The 12,938-nt window shown below is 37.4% G+C and overlaps 1 protein-coding gene across 10 annotated transcripts in view; it reads right to left on the bottom strand.

Annotated features, from left to right (window-relative positions):
• LOC115454165 (calpain-B) overlaps positions 1-12,938 on the bottom strand; it is a 61,562-nt gene that overhangs the window by 5,619 nt on the left and 43,005 nt on the right. For all 10 annotated transcript variants that reach the window (XM_037438203.1, XM_037438219.1, XM_037438208.1 and 7 more), the window contains 11 exons: positions 11,690-11,758; positions 6,062-6,196; positions 4,852-5,020; positions 4,325-4,506; positions 3,931-4,044; positions 3,611-3,717; positions 2,992-3,101; positions 2,287-2,483; positions 1,644-1,751; positions 1,283-1,325; positions 799-928 (listed from right to left, as the gene is read on the bottom strand). In XM_037438203.1, the coding sequence (XP_037294100.1) occupies positions 799-928; positions 1,283-1,325; positions 1,644-1,751; positions 2,287-2,483; positions 2,992-3,101; positions 3,611-3,717; positions 3,931-4,044; positions 4,325-4,506; positions 4,852-5,020; positions 6,062-6,196; positions 11,690-11,758 (1,364 nt within the window). The remainder of the gene's footprint in view (positions 1-798; positions 929-1,282; positions 1,326-1,643; positions 1,752-2,286; positions 2,484-2,991; positions 3,102-3,610; positions 3,718-3,930; positions 4,045-4,324; positions 4,507-4,851; positions 5,021-6,061; positions 6,197-11,689; positions 11,759-12,938) is intronic.

The raw sequence follows: 12,938 nt of genomic DNA, 5'->3' as shown, positions 1-12,938 counted from the left end.
ATCGACAACGTTATTTTTTTTCTATTTTGCGCAATAAGTATACTTTCACCACCTTTTCCTTGTACTGCCAGGGAAAAATAAAATAAAAAAGCAAAAGAAAAAAAAAGAATTACAAAAAAACTAGAAAAAATTAAAGTGTTTTCTCCTTGACAGTACTGTAGTTAGACTTATATTAAAAATATAGTTAATTGCCTGTAAAAAAAAGAACTGCGGGGGAAGCCAAACATTTGATATGATGGTTTTATTGTACACGATATTTTTTGTGAGTAATATTTTCAGTGTATGTTAATTTAAGGCAAATTCTGTTAGATACGGGACCAAGGTAATTCTTTTTCTTCTCTAAATTGAGTGACAACTTCAAGATCTATTTTGTGTTTTTCACCAAAAAAGTATTAAAAAAACATATCTATTCCTGAAGTATTCCCTATTGCATGAGAATTGCGGTGTAATTCTTGAGTCACATAATAAGAAAAAAAAAACGGAACTAAACCGTCACTTTCGAAATACTATCAACAACCTTAATATACACAACAATATCTCAACAAAAAGCTTAGAAAACTATAATTTAACATTTTTTTTTAAATTAAAAGAACCTTATTTCTTTCTATACTAACTTTTCCAAACCAATTCTATACCATAAGTTTGTAAAAAAAAAAATCATATATAAAGCATTGCACTATCCTCTATTATGGCGTAGTCTGACAGTTTTAATAGTACATTTGTAATTTGTTTCTATACAACCATGTATTTTTTTTATAAAAAAAAGAAACCTAATGAAATATAAAGTATGCCACATACCCTCTCGCATGGCGTAGTCGAGGATCTCCTTGAGTTCCTGCCAGTCGACCTCTCCGTCGTCGCCGGCGAGGCGGTTGAAGAACTCGCGCACCGGGTCCGCCGGCTCAGGGTTCGGCGCGATCTCTTTCACCTGGCGTCATTTGTTTTAGTTATTGCATGTTTATTTTTTTTAAGAAAAAAAGTATCCTTTTGCCTTATTAAATGGCATAATAAAGGTAAATAAAGTGAAAAGTATCGCTCCGAACCTAAGGTCTGCAAACTTCTAAAAAAAATCTTTTTTTCATACAGCCATAATGAAAAAAAGATTTTAGTAAAACTCGACTACAAATATTTATTATTTTTTTTAGAAGTTTGCAGATCTTAGGTTCGGAGCGATACTTTTCACTTTATTTACCTTTATTATTTGCAAAAGTTTTTTTTATTATTACTTTAACACAACCATAGTTTTTTTTTTGTGTAACATGTATGTGTGTTTCTAACTCACCCTGTCATCAACGTCACCCATACCGATGTCCTCGTCATTTTCCCTGTGAAAAGAAAACAACGTTAAAAATTCTGAGCACACCTGCATATTATTAATTTCTTGCTCTTAATTTATTATTATTTTAAAAAGAATTTGTGATCACATTGTGAAATTAGTATTAAATTAATTAACTTTGTGATAAAAATAAGCATATATTATGGAAAATTTATATTTAACTCGGCTTTATGCAGGTCAACAATATTTCATTGATTCAAAAATATAAAAATTTACCCTACCATTTTTAACCGACTTCAAAAAAGGAGGAGGTTCTCAATTCGACTGTATGTTTTTTTTTATATTTACTAAGTCAATAAGTACTCACTCCATATTGTTGTCCTTCTCTGAGAACACACGCACAAGGAACTCTCCTTCCTCATCGGGCTCGAATGTGGATGGCACGATCACGTATGAACCGGGTTCGAACTTGAATCTAGAAAAGAAAGTACAATTAACGAGCTTGTTTCCACTTTGACCGAGACTCTAATTTATTTATTTATCTGAATTAGAACGGATAAAACAATTACACTAATTAAGTTTTATTATCGTAGAATTGAACTTAGCTAATAATCGTTAGTGAATACGGGGCGATCCGTTTATTTCCGAGTTCGAATTTCAAATACGACAGCAATTTCTGACAAGATTTGCCACAAAGGATTTTCTGACACGCTTTGCCACAAGGGATTTTCTGACACGATTTGCCACAAAGGATTTTCTGACTCTAGCACCTATACGCCGAACACCCACCCTCTTTTCTCCTCTCCTCTTGTCCTGGGAAATAGCTTTTCTTCTCACCCAAATTTCCTTTTCTATTGCCTACTTTAACAACACTGAGAGGTCCAATTCCTACCCAGCTCCCTCCCACCATTTCCGTAAGAAGAATCCTACGGCCTGTTGCCTTGCCCTTATAGCACTAATCTACGAGAAATACTACAGCATCCAAAAAACAAGGTTATGTAACAACTCACCTAGCGCTAACCTCCCTAAGGTTGATAAACGCTTGCGACCTCCCCACGGACGCGTTGTACTTGAAGAAGTTGACGTCGAGTGGTTTGGGCACGTGTCCGTAGTCCGGCAGGCGGTACACGGCGAAGCCGATGGTCAGACATTCGAGTCCCTGGTGACGCTGCGAGCGACGATTCTTCTGCATCAGGGCTACGATTATCTGTGAACAAGTGTTTATTTTAAACATCAGTTATTTGATATATTTCTTCTACATCCATAAGATAGAGTGGCAGCGGGCAGGGCACATAGCTGGCAGAACTGATGGCCGATGGGGCAAGAAGGGTCTGGAGTGGAGGCCACGAACTGGCAAGCGCAGCGTCAGACGTCCCCCAACGAGGTGGACTGAAGACCTCATAAAATTAGGAGGTCACTGGATACTGGCCTCTTCCAATAGAGCGATCTGGAAATCTTTGGGGGGGGGGGGGGGTGATGATGATGATGATATTTTACGTACAAACTTCTGGAATATATATTGATAAGTGGCGAAGCGTCGATATAATCCCATTCCTGCAGACTTTCCCTTATGTAGAATTTCTGTAGATTAGTATAATACCTATATGTTTTATCGGGTTCTCTTTTGGAAACTTTCACCTTTCTCCGCTGCTTTATACCCCATTGCATTTTGGTAATCAGAAACTATTGCCGTATTATACTAATGCAACACTCACGGTACACTTGTTCTCTTCGTCTCCTTCGTCAGGGTCGGTCAAGGTGACGGTGTACTGCGGATTGCGCCAGAAAGTTTCCAAATAGTTTCTGCAACCGCCCGCCGTCACTCCTGAAAATTAACATTTGAATTATAATTTTGTTGTCTCAGCGTCATAGATCGAATATTTAGAGTATAAGGGGGGAGTTATAAGGCAGTAATCGAAACGGATGTATGGAGTGATAGTCCTGAGCATACAACAAAATAGCATAAATAAAGTTTTTTAACGGAATTTAAAAAAAAGGCGAATCTCAATTCTCACTGGTTGTAGGTCTCTCATATGTGAGAGTCTGTCTGTGTAGGTACCACCGTTATGTCTATTTCTGTAGTCAAGCAGTGTGTAGGCACTGTTGTGTTCCGGTTTGAAAAACACTGTAGGCAGTGCAACTACTGAGCATAATAAGACTTAACATCTCACTTCTCAGGATGATGAGCGCAGTGGAATACCAAACAATACTTTATAATTCAAGGTGTTGGATGGTGTAGAATGTTTATGGAAGGTTGTATCGCTTACCATCAGACGAACGGCAAGCTCGTCTCGTCATTTAAAGCAATAAAATGAAAATGCTCTTTTGATGTACCTCTGACCCATTCTCCTTCGAACACAGACATCTCCCACTTCTTGGTGCAACCCTCGGGACACTCTTCAGGGTCCAGGGAATCCGGGTTCAAGTTACAAATCTCCACTCTGCGAAGTGCAAATAAAAATTATATAACTATTTTAGTTTAAAATAAAAACTAAAAATCATAACCAAAAATTATGGAAGAAGTTTCGGTCAAATCAATCGAAGCCGAAGCTTCAGGCTAATTGACCGAAACCGAAAATAAGCCTAAATATTTACTGGACAATATTTTTCTTACATTAAAGTTTTTATTGACATTATCTTTGCTTATTGTTTACCTCGAGAAATGATTGACAAAGTCCTTGAACGACATCCAGAATTCACCATCGTCATCAAATGTGAGGCCCAGTTCTTCTTTCTCCGATTCCGGTATGAAACGCCATTCAGGTGATCTGGAACGGAGAGGAAATAAATAAATATTATGAGCGGGGTTACTAAAAACATGTCATCAGATAGTACTATCGGCATTTGATAATGAGTATGTGTTAAGGTAAGGTCCTTTCCTTTACGTGTGGCTACGAATCTATACTAGTCCGTATCGTAGGTGTTCATTACAGAGATTACTTAAAATTTACTTATTTCCTTACCGGTCGAAACAAAAAGTTTAGTGAGGCTCCAAATTGTCCAATAATTTACTGTGTCATGTAAACATAGCTAAAACGATCTGCTCACTTGTCGCTCCATGGCCCGTTCCACTCGGCCTCGTTTCCCCACGGGTTGCGCAGGCGCAGTAGCGGTATCTTGCCGGCGCGTCCCGGCGTCTCGATGTCCACGTACTTGACACGTGTCACGGAGTATGCGTGACCTCGGATCAGACCCGCAGGCGTCTCGGCTTCTAGGATGTTTGGGTCCGGCTGAAAAGGAATATTATAACATTAGTTGATAGAAACGTCATTTTATCAAAATATTAAAAACAAAACTGGACAATTAAAAAAAAAACACACTAAATCTACTTCTAACGCGAAAGAGACTAAACTCGAAAATGGACATACATGCATGTATGTTTTATTATTTTGATTACCATGGCACAATGTTGATCAAAATAAGTTCCGCAAAGACTAAAACAAAAAAATAAAACGACAGGAATTAATACAAATATTCACAGCAAAGATATATAGGCCGGAAACCCGAAATGACCGAAGCCGAAAACTCTAAATGACCGAAGCCGAAACCCGAAACACTCGAAGGTTCCCCCTCACCTCGATACTGCAGCCCATGAGCGAGTTCCTCTCGTACGCCTTCAGCAGGATGGTGTAGAAGTTCGGCGGCAGCTCGGACATCTCGTACATCTCCGTGACGCCGCCGGTGAAGTCCTCCATCGCCTCGCATGTCGAACCGCCCTTCAAGGCCTCGTACGAGCCGTGTAGTCTGAAATGTTTAAAATATAATACAATTCTATAGTCTAGAACATACGATTGATTTTTCCAGCATGGAATACCAAAAACTTTGTTAACATTAGGGCCGGGGCATATATGGCGGAGCGCAGCGCAAATTATTTTTATTGTCAAACTATTATCGACATTATCTACATGAAAATAATATTCAAATTCGATGAACACAACAATTTATTAGGCGTGGGCCCTATTGTATACACATTTACTAATAATATAGATAGAAAAGGCTCTCTATTTGATACGCTCCTACGGCTAACAGCAGTTTTCAGTAAGATCTCAATCTTAATCTTCAATCCGATTCCAAGATTGAACCAATCACAAAAGTCATTTGTAAGCATGTCAACGAAAAACTTTTTTGATTGGTCTATTTTTAAGATAGATCGAAAGAAGTGATCGGGATCGTTTATCGAAAAGAGGTAAGAGGACAAAGACAATAATTCATGGTCCCACTTTTATTTATCTTTCGGGATTATTGGACACTTTTACGATTTAGAATCATGGTATATGTCTAGTATTTTCACATCGAATATATCATAGCAACCTTGTAATAGTGAGCCAGCGATATGATCATTACATTCAAGAGCGTCGGGAGCCGATAGGCGGTTTGATATGGAGAATGAGAACAGTATGAATTATAGATAAAGTCGAGAGCACATGTTCCTGCCCCAATCCCCCCCCTCTCGCTTTAACGATAACATAGAGCAGAGCGTAATTGAGCGTACGAAATAATAGAAATGGAATTGGTGAATTCTTTCGAGTTTCGACGTACGGGAATTATCGATCAAGCAAGTCAAGTCCAAGACTTAGGACTTTGGTTGCTTAACATTTGACAACTTTTTTTTAATTTCTAGGGTGGGGGGGAGCAGCTGCCCCTTCTTGCCCCTCCTTGGCGACGCTTGTGACTACTTTTTTTGTTTTCTCGTAGCGTAAATGATTTAAAGCCTCATGTCTACCACCCAGGACAGATACTTAAAGCGTCTTAATTTCAGAGTTCAAGCCCGGGACATATACTTACTTAGCGTATGCCTTCTCCAGCAACGCGGACCAGAATTCATTGGTCTCCGAGGAGTGAAGGAACACGAGCTTCCCTCGGTACGTCGGGAGCCGGTCGTCGATCACCACATCCACCCAGCGGCCGTACTGCCAGAAACTGAAAACACATACAAAATTTTAATACAATCCAACCATTCAATCTTACTTCAACTTTCAAAGTTTTCTCTGACTCGAGCTTTTTTGCTCGGGTTTATTGACCACCCGCCCTGATACCTTCAGGGAAGAGGTGATTCAGTCTCCCTGTTGTTCCCCGTGTACGTAAAACGTGTCTCCTAACACTCTGCCTAATATAACGGACGTATGGATTGCTGCTTGTTTTTGGAGGATGTTGATATCTATGCCGGAATTTAATGTGTTAATATATCTGGATAAACTTTTTGTCACCATACCAGTTGAACCTATTACTATAGGGATGACTTGTGTTTCCGTGTTCCATAAACGCCTAATCTCAGTTTTGAGTAGGTGGTATTTATTAAGTTTTTCTATTTCCTTTGCTCCTATATTATAATCTGAAGGTACCGTGACATCTATGAGGTAGGTGAAATTGTTAACTTTATCTACATATATTAAATCTGGTCTATTATGTATTACAGTGACATCGGTCTGAATTGGAATTTCCCACATTATTTTAACTGTTTCATTTTCTACTACTTTCGGTTGTGTTAAGTTTTCTTTCCACCATAATTTGTTAACCTCTATATTATGTTTTCGAGCAAGACACCAATAGATGTATTGTACAAGATTATTGTGCCTATATATGTAATAATTCCCTGCTAGTTTTTCACACCCAGAGATGATATGCTGCGTTGTTTCGTCTTTAGTAGCACATAGACGACATTTACCATCTATTGGTAACTTGAGGATGTCACGTTGGTGTTGCCGCGTCGTAACTGCCTGATCTTGTATGGCAAATATAGAGGATTCTATTGAGGGAGCTACTTGTTGCTTTTTTATCCATTTGAATGATTGGTCTTTATCTATATTAGCTTGGTCAAGTACTTCCTTGGGAAACTGTCCGTGTAGTGGTTTGTTACGCCATTGCCGATTTTGCTTTTTAATGATAGCTTCTTTGATTTCCTTATCTGTATGTTTATTATGATCTAGCTGTAATTCTGTCTCTATTATCTTTGCTTCTTTTATTATTGAATATTTTTCTTTATTTACATCATGTTGTACTATTACTTTTATCAAATGATCCTGTTCTTCTCTTAGGTATTGCTTATATTTGACAATTTGTGCTTTGTACATATTTTCTATATTTATTAACCCTCTTCCCGCTTGTGTTATTGGTAAGTATAATCTTTCTATATCTGCTTTCTGATGATGTGCCTTGCTAATTGAGAGTAACTTTCTTGTTTTTATGTCAATTTTTTTTAAATCGCTGTTTTTGTAATTTATGACACCGAATGAGTAAAGCAGAACCGGCATAGCGTAAATATTTATGGCTTTTACAATATTTCGTGATTTAAGATGAGTGTTAAGTATTTTTTTGACTCTTTTGAAGTATTCTTTATTAGTTTGTTCCCTAATTATATTATGATCTATTTTGCCTGATTCGTGAACCCCTAAATACTTATATGTATTATTTACTGCTAGTTGATTGAAAGTCTCTCCGCTTAAAAGTACGTGACCTTCTCCGACTGTACTGCTAATGCGACCTGAGATAATATGAATAATATTACACTTGTCCAATCCAAAACTCATTCCTATATCGTTTGTAAACACTTCTACACTATCAAGTAAAGTTTTTAAATTGTGTCTATTGTTGGCATAAACCTTTAAATCATCCATATACAATAAGTGGTTAATCCGGAAACTTTCTTTAAGCTTATACCCTTTAAGTTTGTATTTATTTAATATATACGACAAAGGATTAATTGCTAGACAGAACAAGATCGGTGAGAGAGAATCGCCTTGAAAAATACCGTGTCTAATGTGAATCGGTTCAGTTATTATTGATTCATGGTAGCCTCGGGCTGTCATAATGATTTTCCATGAGGGCATGGTCAATTGCAAAAACTTTTTGATAATTAGTGGGCATCGGTATATATCAAGGATCTTGAGAAGCCATTCGTGCGAGATACTGTCAAAGTCTTTTTGATAATCTATCCATGCCATGCTCAGGTTCTTTTGCATCTGATGTGCATCCTCTAATATTGCTTTATTGACCATGAGATGATCTTTGCATCCCTTGGCTCCACGTCGACAACCTCGTTGCTCTATTGCCATAATGTCATTGTTGCTGCAGTGGTTGTGTAATATATTACCTAAAACGGAAGTTAATAGTTTGTACATGCTAGGTAAACATGCTATGGGTCTCCAATTCTTTGGGTTTGCTGTTTCATTATTTTTAGGTATCAGTATTACCTGACCTGTAGTGAACCATTCTTCTAGATTCTGTTTCCCTTGGACTATTTTTGTGAATATTGTTGCAAGATATTTATGTGAATTAGAAAAATATTTTAAATAGTAATTTTGTAACTTATCTATTCCTGGTGTTTTCCAATTATGTAGTTTCCTAATAGCTAATTTGACTTCATCTACTGTTATCTCATCTGTTTCTGTTGTTTCGACTCTCTGTGATAAATTGTCTATCTCTTCTATCCATCTAGCATCTTTATTGTACTGCTTCGGATTAGACAAAATATCTGTCCAATACTGCTCTATACTATCTTTACTTGGTATTTGGCTTACTCTGTAACTATTGTTCTCTAAACTTTTGTAAAATTTGTGTTGGTTTTCATTAAATAACTTATTTTGGTCTTTCTTGGCGTTTATTTCTTCATATCTCTTAATTCTACCCGCGAGTGCCTTAATTTTTGCTTCAGAATTTCGGCTGTATTGGCATGATCATAGTCGTTTTGTACTTTGTATTTCCTATATAATTTATTTTTTATTTTTAACATCCTGTGTGAATTTACTCCTCTATCTATTTCTATTAACTGCCCTAACTCTTTTCTAAACATATTAATTTTTTTTTCAATCTCTTTTTCCAAGCTAGTTCTTTTTCAGTTCTAAGAGTAGGTGTCGGTATGTAGGGACTTTGTTCATTACTAACTATTAAAGTTTTAGCAGCTGCGTATAGGATTTCGTTCATGTCACTAAGAGAGGTATGTATATCCAATAGTTGGGGTAGATATTTATTAATTTTATGACAATTATCTATGAACTTTTTATTTATTTTAGCCTTAGGTAGTAGCTCCCTTTCAGTAACAGATATTTCCTTTGTTTCCGATAAAATATTAAGAAATTGTACAATTATTGGGTCCTGGTTGTCTATAAAATTTTGCGTCGCTTGGTCTATTGTAGCAATTTGCACTATTGGGGAGTTTCGGGTATCTCGTTGTGTTCTATGTGTGTACGATGTATTTTGTTGGTTAGATGTTTTATTAATAGTTTGTTCAATAGTTACTTCTAGAGTCCCTTCTGCTTTTTGTTTTATTCGGTTTAACAGCTCCTGAGAAAGCATATTGTTTTTTATGATTGTACGGGCTTGTGTTGAAAGACTACGACCATTAAATCGATTAATTGTTTTTGGGTTATTTGGGTTTCTTTGCACATAAATACTATATAAGCGGTTCATGTAACCAGGTCCATCAAACCGGGCTTTAAAATAACAGTACATGAGCTCTTCCATCTTAACTTTACTCCATTTTCGCCTCCAATCATCATTTTCTGCATTTTCGCTCTGAGTAAATAATGGTGAGTCTAATGAGACTTGATTTGAAGAAGGTCTGTTCTGAGTATTATTGTTAGTGTTGGTTTCCTGTGTAATTATGTGTTGGGTTGCTTGAATGACGTTGTGTTGGATTGATGGACGGGAATATTGAACGCTAATCTTACTAATAATATAAATGCGAAAATTTGTGAAGATGGATGTATGTATGTTTGTTTCTCGTTCACGAAAAAACTAATGAACGGATTTGGATGAAACTTTACAGTAATATTGGTTAAACATCAGAATAACAGATGGGCTACAATTTATAATGATTTTGTGTAATTTAGTCATAATATAACGATAAACATCTCAAGTTACTCTATCTGTTTGTGTGTTATGCTTTCACGGGTGAACCACTGAACCGATTCAGATGAAATTTGGTATGGAGATAGTTTGAGACCCCGAGAAGGACATAAGTTACTTTTTATCCCAGGTAAATATAAACTAAGACTTTGATCTAGAAAAATCTTTCTCGTGGGCGAAGTCGGGACTAATTTGGTATGGAGATAATTTGAGACCTTGCGAAGCACATAAGTTACTTTTTATCCCAGGAAAATATATAGCAGGTATTTTTATTCCAGAAAAGTTTCTTCGTGCAGGCGAATATATTTATTTGTAATTTTATAACAGGATCTTTAAAATTTACAAGTTTTGTTTGATACGTTTATATTATTTTCTATACAGTTTACATACAATTTTTAAAATCATTAAAATGTATGTAGATCTTGCAAATAAAAACAAAAGTTGAAAGCTTTACTCATATGATTAGAACACATATTGGAAACAAAAGTTTTTGGTAGCCACTCGCCTGTCCCTCGCTTATCCCGATTATATAATCGAATTGTAGAAAAATCTGATTGTATTGAAATATTTAACGACTCGCTTCCTATCTTCAAAAGAAAATATTGAACTCGCTTGTTGAAACCTAAATTTAGTTTTATATTCAGTCTTATATTTAGAATATACTGCACTTATGGTGCAGCCAATTGTTAATTGTTATGTATTTAATATGTTCATGCTGTGACAGCCTGTAATTGAAACAGCACTGCAGCAATTACTTACCGAATTCTTAAAAAAAAACTATGTATGGTGTATGTTTTGTTGGCTGTTCAATTAAATAAATAAATAAATAAAAGTCTCGAATTATTTTGCACTAATAAAGTAACCGAAAAGAATCCGAATAGAATTGTTAGAAATCTAACCATCGCAATGTCTATTTCTACCGCCGAGCAGCAGTGTTTAGTCACTATTGTATTCTGATAAGAAGAACATTGTAGCCAGTGTAACTACTGGACATAATAAGACTTAACATCTCATGTCTCAGGATGGCGAGCGCAGTGGAATACCAAACAATACTTTGTAATTCAAGGTGTTGGATGGTATTTCTACTGTTTATGGGTCGTATCGCTCACCACCAGGCGAACGGCAAGCTCGTCTCGTCATTCACAGCAATAAAAAAATGTAAACAAATCTGTTAATATAATACAAAGGATGTTCACAGATAACAACATGTACACTAACGGATGGTAAGTGACATTGTGATAATCAACGGACACTGGAACAATTGGGAATCCGGCACGGATTGCAACAAGGTCGAATGCGATTTTTAATACACTGGCTACAACGTCCTTTTAACCGGAACACAAGTGACTACATACTGCTGCTTGGCGGCAGAAATAAACATTGCGGTGGTATCTACCCAGGCGGACTCACATATCAAAGAACTACCCACCAGTATCTGTAATCTGTATCAGTTCTCTATAGTGGACTAGACTGTAGATTGTAAAGATGATATTCATTTAACTAACTGACCTAAGTTCACGCAACTGTATTTTTTTTACTACAGTAAATTATGAATTATTAACAAATTACCGGAAATGGAAGACACCGGCATAATCCTCATCGAAGCTCTGATCATCAGGCACCACTTGGAAGAACAATCTGGAACAAAATGACAGTTTTAATTAGTACAATCTTATTTACGATGTCGAAAGTAAATGTTATGCAGTGATATATGTCACTTTTAGACTTGTATGACTACTTATTTGTGTCAAATTTATATTTCACACCAACTTAGTGTCCGTAAAAAAGCGGCAATCGACTAGGTGTGGAACGGACTGCCGAGACGAATGTTCGCAGGTTCAAATCTCAAGGGCACACACCTCTTGATTATTCTAAAAATAATTATGTGTGTATTCATTGTGAATTGATTGCTTTAACGGTGAAGGAAAACATCGTGACGAAACCTGCATACCTGAGAAATTCTCTAAAGGAATTTTGAGGGTGTATGAAGTCTACCAATCCGCACTAGGCCAACGTGGTAGACTAAGGCCTATTCCCTCTCAGTAGTAGATACCCGTGCCCAGCAGTGGGACAGTATATAATACTGGGCTGATATTATCGTTTTCGTACATGGGCGCCGTCAAGATTATTTTTAGGAAGGTGCATCTGCACCTGAACACTACAACATAATACCATTAAGTTATTACTCTTCAGAATAATACCGGGCACTTATTTGAATATGTTATACCATTATAAAACCTCTGATATCGACGTGTCTCGTCGCAGATTTTTTCAGTGACTTATTTTTTTATTTATTTCTGGACACGGACACGTGCAGCCCCTTCCACACCGTTCCCGGAGTCCATGGGTCTGTACGTCAGCTTTTTTTTTTTGGTTTCGCGGAGAAAGTGCCTTATTACTACCGCCCAGCCTTCGTGGGGGGCGACTGAGCGGTTATGCTGGGGTAACCGTGCCTTACGGCCCGGCGTTGAGCCGCCCGGATTTGATGGTGACCTTCGGGCGACCGCCGGGCCGAGTCCCTAACCCTGTATACAACTTAACCTATGCACGGCCTACCAGCTAAAACTCCGCGGTGGCCCTCTTCGGCGCATTTGGGACGGCTGCGGGCTTCCTCTGACGTTGAAGTCTACGACTGCAGCCGCCCCTGCGCGGTGCCGCCTTGCGGCCCGTCTCCTAATTGGGGGCTCATAAGGGCTCATATCAGGCTGGTACTGCAGCAAGGAGCTGAATGAGGGTTCCCATCATTGGCACAACGTATAATTGTGTTATATTTCTTTATAAATTTTGTTTCTCTCCTTTTATTGAACATGTTATACAG

The sequence above is a fragment of the Manduca sexta genome, chromosome 2 (assembly GCF_014839805.1).
Source record: "Manduca sexta isolate Smith_Timp_Sample1 chromosome 2, JHU_Msex_v1.0, whole genome shotgun sequence".
NCBI lineage: Eukaryota > Metazoa > Arthropoda > Insecta > Lepidoptera > Sphingidae > Manduca > Manduca sexta.
Note: the sequence above shows the minus strand (reverse complement) of the source record. Positions and strands in the feature narration are given on the sequence as shown.